General features: G+C 37.1%; 1 protein-coding gene across 4 annotated transcripts in view; it reads right to left on the reverse strand.

Moving 5' to 3' along the window:
* Positions 1-14,468, reverse strand: part of nbeal1 (neurobeachin-like 1) — a 73,049-nt gene extending 58,581 nt beyond the window's left edge. For 3 of the 4 annotated variants that reach the window (XM_048200283.1, XM_048200282.1, XM_048200281.1), the window contains exons 1-3: positions 14,164-14,467; positions 13,174-13,549; positions 2,340-2,431 (exon numbers count right to left, since the gene is read on the reverse strand). In XM_048200283.1, coding sequence (XP_048056240.1) covers positions 2,340-2,431; positions 13,174-13,224 — 143 coding nt within the window. In that variant the 5' untranslated portion in view covers positions 13,225-13,549; positions 14,164-14,467. Of the gene's footprint in view, positions 1-2,339; positions 2,432-13,173; positions 13,550-14,163 lie in introns of all 4 variants that reach the window. The other variant, XM_048200280.1, reaches the window with a different exon arrangement.
* Between the last annotated feature and the right edge of the window lie 2,873 nt (positions 14,469-17,341).

Here is a 17,341-nt window from a genome sequence, read left to right on the forward strand (position 1 = left end):
AACGAAGGAATTACGGGTGTAGAATGGCATGAGGGTGAGTAATTAATGATAGAAATTTCATTTTTAGGTGAACTAACCCTTTAATCTAATTTTAACAAATGGAATCTTATTGTGAAGTGTTACCAAATAAAAATAAACAAAACAATTTTCACTCAGAAATTGCTAGTAAATTTCACAATTAATTGCAAAGAAACAGCAAGTAACACATTCAGTTAAACTTGAAATTTTGAAGTAGAAAGACTGAAATAGTATTTTCTTGTAAAACACAGTCCACTATTCTTTGTTTTATTTTCAACTTTGAAGAAAAAAAATTACAGTGTAATTGCTTGGAAAATGAAGACGAGCATATTGGTTTTGAATGAGCAACTGATGACATAGCTGTCATTTTTTAACGGACTACTTTATAGCAACTCTGGCATTTGTAATTCTGCAATCACGAATGTGAAGGCAACAAAGACTGAGAGAACTGTACTGTAATGAAGCAGATCTGTGTAAGAGCAGCACAGCTGTGAAGGAGAGAGAGGCAAATAAACCCATTACCATCCAATCTCTCTCTCTCTCTCTCTCTGTCTGTCGGTTCCTGGCTCTCCTCTCGCTCTGCATTACGTAATGTCATCTGACAGTCTAAGCACTTCATGATCACATGACCACAGCTGGGAGAGCCAGAGTGATTTTCTCATGCCACACACTCTGCACTACCGCCACATAAATCCTTCAACACTTACCCTCTTTCGCTCTCTCCGTCTGTCCTTCTGTAAATCTCTTCCCCCTCCCCCCTTTTATCTAGTTCCCTTCTCTTATTTTTTCCATGCATTCATGCACACACACACACACACACGCACGCACACGCGCACACACACACACACACACACACACACAGAGAGACAGAGAGAGAGAGAGAGAGAGAGAGAGAGAGACTGAATTCTCTGTATTGCCGCTCACTTGCATCATAACATGACCTTGATGGCAGGGCATCCATTAACTATGGCTCATTATCCACAGACACACATATACACATGTACACAGACACACATGGCTACAGCCGCCATATTAAGTGTTATGATTTCTCCAATTCATATGTGTACCAGACGACCATCTCTGCCCTATACGGTCTCTGCTTCTACAGTTTCAGGGAATCCAAGTGATTCAGGATGCACAACTACACATTTTCAAAACTGACTAGTCAGTGGAGCAGACTTGCTAACAGTCAAAAGTCTTGATATGCAAGACCCTAATCAAGAAAAAGCTGAAAGGGTTAGTTCACCCAAAAATGAAAATTCTGTCATTAAGTACTCACCCTCATGTCGCTCCAAACCCGTACGACTTTCGTTCATCTTTGGAACACAAATGAAGATAATTTTGATGAAATATAAGAGCTTTCTGTCCCGCCATTGACAGCTACGCAACTACCAATTTCAGGCCCAAGAAAGGTAGTAAAGACATCATTAAAGCAATCCATGTAACTCCAGTGGTTTAACCTCAATTTAATGAAGTGATGCAAGAGCTTTGTTTGTGCAAAAAAACATAATTGACCACTTTATTTACAAATTATCAATCTCCAACACACGTTCATGAGAGCACCACAACACATGAGTGTTGTTTTGACGTGAGAGCAGACGTTGCATGAATGTGCGATGGAGATTAATAATTTTTAAATAAAAGGGTAAATGTTTTTTTTGTGCAAACAAAGCACTTGCGTCACTTAAGCCCCGTTCACACCGCCAGCGGCACGCAACGACAAAGCGACAGGATCCCATTCATTTCAATGGAGCGCTGCCGACTTCCGGCGACAAGAGCGACAGTGACCGTTGCCGACAGAATGTAGACGTGTCAAGCGACGGGAGACAAGCGACAAAAGTTCAGATATTTCAACATTTTCTATAGATATGATCAGACGTGCTGTCTACCAATGATATAAGAGCAACAGCACTGGGAACGCCCACAAGCGACTTCACAGTAGGAGACTAGCGACATGCAGCGAAAAAGTCAGTGTGACGGTGTGAACGGGGCTTTATTAAGTTGAGGTTAAACCACTAGAGTCACATGGATTACTTTAATTATGTCTTTACAACCTTTCTGAGCCTTGAATGTGGTAGTTGTGTAGGCTGTCAATGGAGGGACAGAAAGCTCTCAGATATTCATTTGTGTTCCGAAGATGAACGAAAGTATGAGGGTGAGCAATTATTGACAGAATTTCCATTTTTAGGTGAACTAACCCTTGAAGAGTTGTCACAAGAACCTGCAAACTAATAACCCCATTCCTGATCTGTCTTCATGAGGTGCATCTGTGAGAAGATCAGATTGATTGATGAACGTAGCTAGACCGCAGTAAAGTCTACCTGGTTGGCGGTTTCTCGAAATCCACATCCAGGCATCTCTCATAGGAGCCGATGAAGATCTCCAACCAGAGTTTCAGATAGTCCGGGTCCTTCTATAGGTTTCAGAAAACAACAAAGAAAGAAAATGGAAGGTGTTAATCATGAAAGAAAATATTCATGGAGATGCAATCTACTGCTATATGTGCCTTAGTATTTGCATGCAGATGCTTTTATCCAAAGTGACTTGCGTTGTATTCATGTATGGGTCATTGACGAATAAGGTTTTTAAAAGTGTAAAAAAAACATAATGGAAATATAATTATTTTTTAAGTTTTATTCAGTGTTAACAATGAGATTATGTGGTTTTTATAATCAATTAACACTGCTTTTATCCTTTTTTACAAGATGGACAAAATTTGTCACCAAAAAAGTCATTCGGTTTAACCAAAATTTTGGTTTTACTGAATAAAACTTTTGGTTGTACCGAATGACGATATTTTCAAACAATGCTAACATGCTAATATCTAGCTAACTAGCTAGCTAGCAAAAGGACAATCAAACCTTTTATATTTAGTACAAGTTTTTAAAATATTACAGCATTTTCCATGTTTTATAGCGGTTGTACCGAATGACCTGATGTTTCGGGACATGCGTATGAGCAAGAGAAAACATGAATTTTTCAAACAGTGAAAAGATAGTTACTATGCTTCAAAACCATGTGGTCCTTTGCAGGTGTTTGAATCATGTCACATTCTGTCACATGATATTGACCGCATGACTTGATCCAAAATGGTCCCTTTATATTGGTTATTCCAAATGACATCAATGAAATTCATTTTTCTGGACATTTTTTCTCATAACAAAGAAACAACTTCACATAATTTTACTACCATTTTGCACTATGTTGATATATGATGTTATAAAATCATGCCTTAATAAAAAATTTAAATTAAATGGCTGTATTGGCCTTTAGACGGTTAAACCGAATGACTTTTGATCCTTCAAAATCTTTAAAATATCTTTATATGTAGCAAAATATCATTAAAACCTTTTGGATTCAATAAAAGAGATCTAATTGTACTACTTTACATACTTTGGATGTCATGTCTTTGTTTTTTATTATTATTAAGGCCTTTGGACAAAAAAAAAGACCCATATTCATTTTATCAGTTCATGCATTCCCTGGGAATCAAACCCATGACCTTGAGTTAAAGGAATGCATTTAGCTAATCAACAGTTATCTAAGGTGTGTCCAAATGTTTCAGGTTAGTGGGTGGATTATATCAGGTGCAACACGAGACACCTGACGACTAACAAACTGGCCTGACCACATTCAAACGGGAATCGCCAACCTGGTACACATTCCAACATTCCAGAAAACAGAGTAGCTTGACCTAGAACAACGCTCCTTAGGAACGTCCACAAACAAACCCTTTCACCCCGATTATTACGGTCAGAATTAAATCTCGATCAACAGCTGGCGGCAATCTAATGAGTTTATGAAACACGTGACGCTTTAATTGACGTGACTGGACTGTGTCACGACTCAATGAGGCTATTTGTGTGTTCAATGCTTAAGCTGTTACACTCAGAAATCCAGAACAGGAAATCATGCTCAAAAATTCCTCTCGGTGAGATCATCAGAACACAGCTATGCACATCCATGCCAAAAAACAACTCTCAACAGCTGACAACTCAGAAACATGGACAACACAAAAAGAGTCTGTTTTTGACTTTTTCAAACACAAAAAAGTGAGAATATAAGAAAAGTAGAATGTGTTTATGTGTGTGTGGAAAAGAAAAGCCCCATTCATTTGGGATCCAGAGGCAAGACACAGATGTCTGGATCTGGCCAAAGGTGGCACACCCTGTTTATTTAGAGCTCACGCCACAGAACGGACACTGCCTCGCTCCTGATGCCCTCTCCGGCTAGAAGGGTGTGGGTCGATTCAGTCACATTCTCCTACTCATGCATGTCAAGTTGCCATTTAAAGTGGTTTTTCTTCCTAAAGCACTAAACATTAACTCTAAGTAGTCTTTTATGCTGTGCGTGCTGTATTGCATGCCCTGGGGGAAACTATTTTGTTGTAACCTGCACACCCGAATGAGTCCTGCATGATAATATTATTACTTGATTTGTTTGTTCTGGTAAAATCAGTGTGTAGATTACAGTTTAAAGTCAGCGTGAAATAGAAGTTGCGATAATCTTTTCTTCCCTATTGACGAATATCAGAGTGAAACAGCCTCTCGAACAAGAACAAATGTAGGGTGGGACTTGACTTTGCGCATTGGAAACTGATGGGATTGTTGTGGTTTGTTATTGGTGGATCTCATGTGAGTGACAGTTGTCCCGTGCTCACGCCAATACAAAATATCAGAGATGTTGCTGCAAAAGAGTGGGGAAGTTATTTTGATAAATTACAAGGCACATGAATTTTAAAAAAATTATGTGCACGGATAATTAATTTATAATAAGCACTGCAATATTCCATTTAAAAATAAGAATTGTCAATTTTGATTTCATTGTGATTTTTAAAAACTTCAACATCTGAAAAATGACTACTTAGTACTAACAGTCTCATCCCTAAGGCTTCTTTCAAAAATGGTTATGTATTCACAGACTCTGGCAAAGAGGCTGGGCAAACCAAACCCTCACTAATGCCGGGCATATGACTTACAGCCACAACACTGAGCTCACTCTAATCACATGGGCTAGACATCCTGTCCATTTGACTTGCCATAATAATCGACTTCTAGTATGCAGGATATTCTCTTTCTCCTGTAAGCATTTAATATATCTGTTATTGCCTCTTTCAAGAAATAACATGCTCAGGCTTGAGATGTTGTCAATTTCCACAGAAAATAATGCTGTCTAACCCCTCAGTTTGTAAAAACAAAACAAAACATGCATTTACAAGCCTAGCAAACAAGCACATTTTTAAACCTCTCAAACTTGTATTGCTGTCTACATAGGCAGCAGCCTTCTAAGGCATAAGTTGCATCCCAAACGACACACTACGCACTTATACACTATGTACTTATGCACTATGCACTCATCCATGTACTGCATGAATTGTATAAGGTTATTTTGTCATTTAACAATGGAGTCTGATCCCCCCTCCCACTCTCCCTCCGCTATGTAATTAAAGCTGCGACAGTCGAGTGCATGAAGTGTCCAACATTCTACACTTTGTTTTTTCCATTAATTTAGTGCATCATCCGGGTATTTAATGTATAATTTTTCTTTTTGTAATTTTCAGTGTGAACACACTACTTGCACTATAGAATATTGCATAAGTACACGAATTGGGATGCACCTATTGTTGTGTTAGCATGGTTGCTAAGCTAACAAGAACATACATAGAGTGCAGCCAAAGACTGTTCACTCCTATTAGTTATGAATAGGAGAAATTGCAATGCGAAATATGGCGGAATATGTCCCGCCTTCTAAGTAAAAGAGCCAACTGCTGATTGATAAAGTCATTGCGTCACCTCAGCTGCCGTTTGAGGCTTAGGACTGCACATGTGCATTGGCTTATCTAGCCTGAAAAATAAGCTTTTTTAACGCTATATGGGCATAAGAAACATCATTTATGTCAGATTTTGTTGCTGATTTGAAATATGTTATTTAATTGTGAGTTCGCCAAGCAGTTTGAGATTTCAGGATTCCCCCATTCAAATAGATAGGACTTGGTCTTGGATGCCCAAAATAGCTGCCTGGAGGCGTCGCAAATATACGGCCGCAGAGTGAACAGACTTTCCTTGAAAGGGACTTTGGTGCAGAAGGAATGAGTCCAAATGCCTAGAAATGAGTTGAGTTTTTTTAATAGGTTTTCTGTTAAATGTCTGAAATATGGTTGTGGTCAACACAAGCTCAACATTTTTTGTGTGCTCTGTGGCTAAAGCTAACATTACACACTGTTGGAGAGATTTATAAAGAATGAAGTTGTGTTTATGAATTATACAGACTGCAAGTGTTTAAAAATGAAAATAGCGATGGCTCGTCTCCGTGAATACAGTAAGAAACGATGGTAACTTTAACCACATTTAACAGAACATTAGCAACATGCTAACGAAACATTTAGAAAGACAATTTACAAATATCACTAAAAATATCATGATATCATGGATCATGTCAGTTATTATTGCTCCATCTGCCATTTTTCGCTATTGTCCTTGCTTGCTTACCTAGTCTGATGATTCAGCTGTGCACAGATCCAGACGTTAATACTGGCTGCCCTTGTCTAATGCCTTGAACATGGGCTGGCATATGCAAAAGTTGGGGGCGTACATATTAATGATCCCGACGGTTGCGTCACAGTCGGTGTTATGTTGAGATTCGCCTGTTCTTCGAAGGTCTTTTAAACAAATGAGATTTACATAAGAAGGAGGAAACAATGGTGTTTGAGACTCACCGTAGTCAAGGTAAATTAAATTTTCAATTCTATGGCACCTTTAAGGTTCAGAAAAACAATTTTTTAAGATGTGGCACCCTTTTATTGACTATGTTTGTAAGTCTGTTTAAATAATGCCCTGTTATTGGCTGTTTTTTTTTGGTTGTTGTTTTTTTTTTCTGAGTGTATGTGCATGTGTCTCTTTATATATGGCTGGAGGTTGATGTATGTTGACATATATGTGTATGCTCGGTTCTTCTACTTACAATTCCTTTCTGAATTAATGGACAGTATGGACGATATTTGGTGAGGGTTGGGGCATTGTTATATGTGATTTATAATGTAAATATCAATAAAAATAAAAAAAAAATTTGAAAGAAAATGCTGTCTAGGTGGGCAACTCAATCTAGGCTTTGGAACAGCGCCACTACTTCAAATAACACCTACACATCAACCTCCATGCTTTAGCACAAGACTTGAGCGTTAACCATCTCTGCCTATGCAAAGTTATATCCTTCAACTCAGGCCATCACCAGCTAAAGCTTCACAGGAATTACACTGATATTAATGCATAACTTGCAAAAAACGCATAACGCTTTCATAAAAATATGTTTTTAAACCCTGAAAGATGATCTGACTTGATCATTTGAACGGATGTCTCTGCATTTCTTCTTTCTCGTCTAATATCTTGTGCATTTCAGTAGTCAAATAATCCTTCACAACAGGACCTCGAGTTCCTGCGAGGATCGGATAGGGACTGTTACCATGGTGAGGAAAGAGGGTATTTGTGAGTGAGACAGCACTGTGCTTTCCAATCTCCCTCTCTCTCTCTTTTTAACACATTTTTCTCTTTCTCACCCCACTATCTCGATTTTCTAACTTTTCTCTCACACTTAATTTTGTATCCCGCTGTCCTTATCTCCTCTCCCTCACACTTGCCGTGTGTGTGTGTGTGTGTATACATCCTGCAGTTCCCTGCAAACCAGACGAGATGGTGAAAGGATAACAAGGCAAAAGAAAACAGCCAAGATGATTTATGGAGCTCACGATCTACAGATGTGCAGGCAAATTCAATTCATTAACATCTGCTTTATGAGTAACAGCACAGGTGTGTACTGTGTAGAAGTTCTGACCTGATCTCAAAGAGCTTTATAATGCTAAGCATCATCAAGAATCATAATTGTGCCTCTTTAAATGGGACTAATGGATAAGTACTGTACGTGTGTGTATGTGTATAAATAGCGCACGGCCATGTAAAAGCCGTTTATAGCCATCATTGAAGGACAAGCCCTGATAATCACTGGTCTTAACTGGGTCAAAGGTCAGCACACAAGTAGCTCCATCCCATTCACAAGACAACTGCTGCTGTCACACTCCAGCATGTGTGTGTGTGTGTGTGTTCAGTGACTCTGTGCAGTCTATCATTATCTCAGAGGGGGCGTATGTGTGTGTTTATGGGATCATGACTGTAACCAGGAAACACAAAGACCAGCTTCTATTAAACAGCTTGAGTAAACAGACCATATGAAAAGAGAGCACTTTCATCATGCAAGCTTCATTCAGTCTGTCCGGTTCTTCCTTCAGTTCTTTTCAACTCTGTTTCATTCACTCATCTGCCATGTAGATATTTGTCCATCTGGCATTTTTGTCATTCAGGCAGACAGCAAAGTTGCAACACTTGGTGGATGTTTCCATCACAAAATCAGCAACACTGATCATGGAGACTCTAACCCAATTTGGACAATAATAGTTTTTATGAGGTTGTAATGTCATTTTATTTTTTTAGGAGGTGCTAGCTACCAATTTTATTACTGAATTGGAAACATCAGTGTTTTTCTCTCCCAACCCAAGAGAAAATTACCAAATGACCTGCTAGTTTCTGACAAACTGGATCTAATTTAATGCTAAAAGTAATCACTGCAAAATGCAAGACTTTGACAATTTCAAATAAAGGCTGCTTGTTAGTAGTATTTGCTAAGTCTAATATTACTATTACTATTGCTCATACTTGAGGTTAGGTTTAGGGTCTGTTCAAATCACTAAAAATTAAACATTGATGTATAATCAACCTAACTACCCTTTTAACTCCTGGCACTGCTACCATTTTGGTTTGTACAGTACTGCTTACAATTTTTAGTAATATGTTTAATACATTTACTAAGCAATGATGCATTAAATTGCTTAAAAGTTATAAAGACATTTATAATGTCACAAAAGGTTTGTATTTTAAATAAATGCTGTTCTATTGAACTTTCAATTCGTCAAATAATCCTGAAATAATGTAATCATGGTTTCTGCAAAAACAATAAGATGATAATAATAAGAAGAAATGTTTCTTGAGGAGCAAATCAGCATATTAGAATGATTTCTGAGTAATGATGCTGAAAATGCAGATTTTGCAGGAATAAATTACATTTTAAAATATATTACAATAGAAAACAGTTATTTTTAAGCGCGATGGTGAAGAGCGTCACTATTTACAACATGTTTTTGAAGTGTTGTCCATTGTAGCCAATCACAGAGCACATATCTGTTGAGCACATGAACACAATGGCCAATCAGAGGTGTTTAAGAATCTGCTCAACAGCGCTCAAAATCCTATAGGGGAAATGCTGATATTGTCACATTTTTTTAAATTTAAGTAGTACCAACTTGGTACCGAAGTCAGTCCTTCTGACAACCCTACTCAAACCTGCAATAATTAAATGTTAAAATTACACAAATATACTTGTTTTTAATCTCACTTTATTAACCAATGTCTTTGTTGCTGACCTTTGATGATCCAATTGCAACCATACTAACAAGCAAAGATGTCTTTACTTAAACTTACATTTGTCTTTCTTTTTTTTGTTTTTAAAAAGAAACAGAAAGTAAATGGTATATGAAAAAGTATTGCAGCGTTTACTTTTATATTATCAGTAACAGAAAGGCAAACACTATGATACTTTCTCATTTACCACCAGCATTCAGCAAATAGCTATGCATTTACTGTATATCTTTTAAACAAATCTTTGAACATAATAAACATATTCAACACTGTTTATGATCAAATAAATGAAGCATCAGTGAGTATAAGAGGTTAGTCTTAATGACCCCAAACCTTTGAATGGTAGTGTATATAGTCACAACATTCAAGTAAGACCTGTCTTAAAATGTAGACTTCAAGGAAGATAAGAACGGTAATCAAAAATGTAATTAAAGTAATTTTGCCATGAGATGAAAAGCAACATTACATTGAAGGAGGGACTCGAGTCATAAATAGAAACGATTACCTAGCAACCAATTAGAGCAAACTAGCAACGCCAGAGCAAATGCTTCACCTTAGCAACACCCTAGCAACCACAACTTTTTTTTACAGCCAAATATATTTTCCAATAAAATTGATTTTAAGAAATAGGGCTTGTCTCATTCTTCATCTGATGGAACGGCATACGTTATCACTGAAAATGGACAAAACCATACTTCAGATACTGCAGAGCAGGAAACAGAGGTGTACACAGGGGAAGGGTTTGCTGTCATACCTTAATACAGGTGTTTAAACAGGAAAACACCACTCAAAATCAAATATGGACTCTCAGTACGAGACCAAAAGGTTCCCAGAACCTGGGTTAGATTATTGATTTTTGTCAGCAGCTATGTTCTCTATGTTATGTAAACGGATAAAACAGAAAATATAGAGGCTGAGCAGGTTGGGCTCCATTTCATTTTGTCCCAGGAAACACACAAACACATGTACACAAAACACACGGCAAAAGCCGTTGTAATGTCTGCCAACATGCATAAATGTTAATCTAACAGACATAAATGTAAATCTGACAGACATAACAGTTATCATTAGGCTGCATTAACGTGCTTAAGAGGAAATGTCACTTCACGCTGCGTTCTGAAGATCACAGGCTGGTTAATGTATGAGAGCGGGAATCATAAACAAAAGCAAAGGTCATTTTTGCAGCAAACAAAACCACAGTGGACTTCTGACTATCAGCTCATGACGGAAATCATGTTAAGGACGAGCTGGCAGGTTTAACATCTCACAGTGAGAGTGTCAAGACACAACTATTTGATTAAAAACTGAAACCAAAGTGTTGTTCACAGATTATTATGGCAGCTTGTTTAAAAAGTAAAAAAGGTAACTGCAATTTGGACTTTCGGAGTATATATTGCATAATTCTGATTTTTGTTTTCCAGAATTACGAGAAATAAAGTCAAAATTACGATATATAAACTTGCAAATGCAAAAAAAAAGTCAGAAGAATTTTGAGTTTATATATCTCCTAGCAATTCTAACTTTTTTTCTAAGAATTGTGAGATTCTTTTCTTAAAATTTGTGAGATAAACTTGCGATTGCGACAAAAAAAGTCAAAATTGTGGGATATAAACTCGCAATTACAACAAAAAAATTCAGAATTGTGAGATATAAACTCACAACTGCGAGAAAAAAAGTCAGAATTCTGAGATAAAAAGTCGCAATTACCTTAATATTTCTTACTCCATAGCAGAAACAAGCTTCCATAGTATATATCACAGATCATATTTCATGAAGCTCTTTTATCATCGTATCATGATTTACGCTTTAAGCCGCGCACACACTTAACGATTATAAGGCCGATTATGAATGTAAATTGATACTTATGACTGATCGCGCTCAAACGCGTCCAGTCAGAGCCAGTTGCGTTCAGTCTGCGATTACAGTCGTTGTTCAAATTCCATGTGAAAGTATATAAATCTGCTTCAGTCGCAGGAAACAATCGCTGTGTGTTGAGCACAGTCTTAGAATGTTTAAGCTAGTCGTTAAATGTGTGCCCGGCTTTAGGGACGAGTGTTGCTAATTAGTCTTCGCTACAAGCACAAAGATACTTGCATTGGACGGCTGTTCAGTTTTATCTATGTATATTGTATCTGTCCCTATTCAAATAAACCATAGATAAATCATTTAAAACCTGATCAGTGAAACGTGAACGTGTATTTTTTTTTTTTATCCCATTTCCAACTTTTTTATCCCTTTTAGACCTAAATCACACACCCGCTGCCACAACCGAAGGCTAATGTTCAGGAAAATCTTATTTTATGTGACGGGTCATCTGGATAAGTCCCGAGTCCCTGTGGACAGCCGCGGCTCTGAGGGGCTCATGGTCTAATCGCTGTATTACGCTGACATGACAGACCCACAAGACACTGCTGACAACTGCAGACACTTGGGCTCTTGAGGAAGCAAAATATCCTCTCTTGTAGAAACGATAACGGTCTGAAAAATGTGTTATTATTACATTTGTTCTGGATTATTATTACAGTGTTAAATGTCCTGTACAGCAACCTAACCTCACCGCAGTCTGATAATCACAACAGTCTCAATAACAACAAGGATCTGACAATACGAGCGTGGTGGTAACCTAGTAGTTAAAGATCTGTACTGGCAACACAAAACACAATGACAAGGAAGTATGCTATTGTGTTTAACTACTCGCCAAGATCAGTCTGCAGCTATACAGTGCTGTTAAAAACTAAAATTATTAAAAATCTCCAATTAAAATAAAGCTGAAATAAAGTAAAATATAAATATTAGATGAAACACTTCAACTAACCCCCCACAAAAAAAACCCCCTTTAAAATAGATAAATAGAAATGTTGCCTTAATATGCATTAATTAATGCATTAATATTATATATATTATATATATATATATAGCATGAAAATATGGCATGAAATGGAAGTTGCAATAGACTTTTCTTCCATATTGTGACGTATATCTGAGTGAAGAGGATTCTGGAATGAGAAAAAAAAAAAAAAAAAATGTAGGACGAGACTTGATTTCGTCCTCTGGAATTGATTGGATCATAAAGTTGGGCGTTGCTAACTAAATGGAGGTGGATCTGAATGCCAGTTTGCATTGGAGTTATGGGGGCCTAAAAGTACAAGTTATTGAAAACGATACCGTTATCGTCTCTGTGTAAACTACAAAAAAACTAATTTGTGAAAATGGTGATGCCACGCGCATGTGCATTATGCGTTCAGTTTATATGCGCGTAGTGTTTCTTTACAAAGTGACATCGCCAACTACAGGCCTGGCAGCATAATACAGTATTTTTTTTTTTTTCTTTGTGAATAGGGATCATTTTGACAAGGTTGTCGTCTTTACATGAAAAACGCAAAGGAAAATTTTTTCCACTTTTACATGACATCACAGAGGGAGTTGGTAGAATCTCCATCAATGAACAGAAATGAATATTGACAAACACCTGAGATCAATGGATCTCTCCAGAGGGCAGTCTGATGTCATGACGAGCGTTCACATACTGTATAGAACACAGTGTACCAGGCACATGCACTGCACAAGAAATAAATAAATAAAACAGCGCTCCTTCTCATGTGCAAAGAGATTATATGGTGATGCTTAGTGATGCAATGTGCATGAGAAATTAAATGCATTAACTATGAAAGTGCATCCACTGCAAGCTGTTTACCTTATTGCAGTACAGCATCCAAACCTCATACAGTCTCTCGGTCGATGCCATTCTGCACTGCAAGCTTTGAGCATGTAGGCAGAAATCTTCCCAATAATAAAGTGATCAATATTCCCGAGCCCTCATGGCGTTAACATCCTGCCAAAAGGAGTTTGCCCAAATGCCACATTTGCTCGTGGATCACAAATCCCACCAATGGGTGAATAGGAGTCTGTGTTAATCCAGGGTGACAGATCGAGTCATTTCCTCTGTGCACGGTGAAATCACATCCATCATGTGAACGGTACGAATCCCAGATGACTTGGACTTGTGCGTTTCCGGCACTTTCCACCAGCAGCTTTTTGATATTCCAAAAATTCCTCTGTTCTTCCAAGCCCTGTCGACAAATAGAGCACATATTAAAAACAGCCCCGCGCTTAGATGCAATTCCCAAAAGCATATTTGCAAGCCACAGATAACAGTAAATGTGCAATATAGGACTCTGAGAGAAGGAAAAAATATCCCAAAATAAACAGAGATCTATGACATCATCTCAAGCCAACTCAACATGTTCACAGAGCCAACATTATATTACTGACTTTGAAACTGCAAGTCATGTAAACTACATTTTAACTCCAGCATTGACCATATCATATTATATTGTGCACTTTTTATTAATAGATGCCATAGTAAAAGAGTTGATCTAGAACTCTAGGTTTTGTTATTGTATGCTATAGATACTAGACAAAAATACTGACTCCACATTTAGATAGACACTACTAGGTGTCAAAACATTCAACACTTGTGCAATTCTGTAAAGATATGTCCAACAACATATTCTTGAATAAAATATTTATTTTAGATTTAGATTTAACACTTTTGAAACCCCCACTAATGTCAAAACTTGTCATTTCATAAATATCAGATCATAATAACAAATGGCAACGGCATATATGAGACTAATAAGATCTCCGCATTAATAAATCAGTTTACTATTAGTCGGAAACTCACCTGCCTCAACAAAAGCAGCCTGTCGAAACTCCTGACCCGAAGCTTGTGTTCTGGTTACGAATCCAGGAATGTTGCATGAACTGAAAGCGCCACTGACATTTAAACCAGGTCAGTTTCAACAACCCAAACTGGCTTTTGACTCATTTTTTAACCAGATCAGCCTGACAGCCCGGATGCATATGACGAATATCATCGCATTGGACTGCGATGGCTCGTTACAAAGCCACTGCACAGGATCGGGCGGCTTGAAGGTGTGTGTGTGTGTGTATGTGTGTGTGTGTGTGTGTGTGTGTGTGTGCGCGCGCCTGTGTGTTTTCTTCGTAGATGTTTTACGACAGGCCGCACTCCTTTACGTTGCCTATGTGGAGCTCATGTGAGTCGCAAAGGCGTGGCTGAAACTTGCGTTCGGTTACGTAATCTAATTAATATTAATAACCACACTTTTATCATTCGCCAACTGCTTAGCAATCACATGCCAATGTCAGAACGTATATGCCCGTCAGCCAACCAAGTAGGCTCACTGCATAAACATGACCGTGCGTAATTAATATTAATGACATGCCTTAAACTTTGAAGCACAGATTAATTCAGCCTCAGTAATTCGGTCGTCGTTCATTATTACCTCCTGATTTCCTGAAGATTTAATTTTTTTTTTTAAGTTTCATGTTATTTATTTTTATTTATCTTTACTCATTTATTGTGTTTAATTTGTATTGCTTTACATGTTTTGTGAATTACTAGCTCTGGTTACTGTATCTTGTCTGAAAATGTAATTTATTGCTTTGCTCTACCTCGAGTTTCTTGTCCTATTTTTTTTAATGTTTTGTGATATATGTATCCCCTGTAATCATTGTTAAAAACGGTCCTCGCAGTTTTTAAATCTAAAAATTAATGTAATTAAATCTATAATTCCTTTATAACGTTTAAGTTATTCTGACATGAACACATTCATTATACAAGATTAATGTTTTTTTAAGAAAGTGAAGGATCTATTTATGACCTATGACCGCTCCCTGCTGGCCAAAGAGCGCAAATACAGAAATACTTCAGTACAGTTCAAATCAACGTTCATCAAAAGCAACACAAATTGCTAGAAATGAAATATTACTTTTGTAAGCTCAAAAATAACAATCACAAAAAATAGTTAAACTAGTATAGTTACAAGTAAATAAGGTCAGTAAGTGAACAAAACAATGAAAGAATAATTAGGTAACACTTTACAATAAGGTTCCGTTTAAGATGTTAAAGGGTTAGTTCACCCAAGAATGTAAATAATGTCATTTATTACTAACCCTCATGTCGTTCTACACCCGTAAGACCTTTGTTCATCTTCGACACACAAATTAAGATATTTTAATTAAATCTGATGGCTCATTGAGGCCTCTATAGACAGCAATGCCTCTTAAAATCTCAAAAAAAAAAAAAAAAAAAAAAGTTATTTAAGTTCTACCCTACTATTATAATGCGACGAGAATACTTTTTGTGCGCAAAAACAAAATAAATTACGACTTTTCAACAATATAGTGATGGGCCGATTTCAAAACATTATTTCGGAGCTTTACGAATCGGATCAGTGATTCGGAGCGCCAAAGTCACGTGATTTCAGCAGTTTAGCCGTTTGATAGGAGATCCGAATCACTGATTCGATTCGTAAAGCTCCGAAATAATGTTTTGAAATCGGCCCATCACTACATTGTTGAAAAGTCGTTATTTTTTGTTTTTGCGCATAAAAAGTATTCTCGTCGCTTTATAATATTAAAGTAGAACTTAAATATCTTTTTAGTACCTTTATCGATCTTGAGAGTTACAATGGCATTGCTGTCTGAGGCCTCACTGAGCACTGATTTAATCAAAATATTTTAATTTGTGTTCTGAAGATCGAAGGTCTTACGGGTGTGGAACGACATGAGGGTGAGTAATTAATGACATTGTTTTCATTTTTGGGTGAACTAACCCTTTAACTAACGTTACATTCGTTAACAATGAACAATACTTCTACAGCACTTATTATAGTTAATGATAATCCCAGCATTTACTAATACAATTTTAAGATTACAAGTTGTATCTGTTAACAATAAAGCACTGTGAACTAACATGAACATTTTTATTCACTACCAATAACAATGGTTTAAAAAATGCTTTAAAAATACATTGCTCACTGTTAGTTCATGTTAGTTAATGCATTAATGTTAACAAATGAGACCTTATTGTAAAGTGTTACTGATAATTATTTATCCGACATTTTAATTGGCAGGAACTTTAAGTTAAGAATTTAACATTTGAATCTACTGCAATAAGAAAAGGCAAAAAAAAAAGAAAAAATGACTGGACACCAATGAGTTGAGAAAAAGAGTAAGAATATATTTATCATATGTCTAAATATCTTATACAGTTAACATAGAAAAAAAAAAAAAAATCAGTGAATACAATATCAGTCACAGTTAAAACTGCTCAGTCCTTCAGTTTGACCTTGATTCGTTCCAGAGCACATGTTGAGGCAGTGTTGACGGCCGTTTGAACAGCTCAGCATTGATGGTTTGGTTTATATCTTCACAGGATTAAAACATGTGCAGTTTCTTCTTAAAGAGCAAGAGGAGGGTTTTGGAAATCTGAACACAGAGATACACACAAACACACATACTGTACACACACCCACACGTTCACGGTCACAGGTTGAGTGGGTGATGTACTAATAACCTTCACACACACATTCATAAGTGAAATCTGGCTCCTGGCATTCATGGCTCAGTTTGATGACCTCACTCATAGGAGCTGGATCAAATCCAGTGATCTGCAGTTAGTTCATGATGTGATTGGCTGCTGTGAACATCAAACAGGAAGCTCTGATCACACACTTGCATGGTCTACTAGTAAAAGCATACTAACAGTATATACTGTTGTATGTGCACAGTGTGCATGGAATACTTGGGTGACCTACTACATTAGTCAAAATGTGCAGCATACAGAAGAGCGCAAGTCACGGCATGTCTTTCTTTCATTTTTCTGTCCATAATGAATGTGAAAATGTTGCATGAAGTGAAAAAATTCACAGTCAATCAGAGAATACAGTATTTGACATTTAAAGACTTAAATGGCTTGACGAGTGCAGTTTAACTTCCTGTATTTTACAGGAAGTTCGGAGAGATATATCAAAAGCACTTGACCCTTGTTTAAAAAT

The sequence above is a fragment of the Megalobrama amblycephala genome, linkage group LG8 (genome assembly GCF_018812025.1).
Source record: "Megalobrama amblycephala isolate DHTTF-2021 linkage group LG8, ASM1881202v1, whole genome shotgun sequence".
In the NCBI taxonomy this organism is placed as follows: Eukaryota; Metazoa; Chordata; class Actinopteri; order Cypriniformes; family Xenocyprididae; genus Megalobrama; species Megalobrama amblycephala.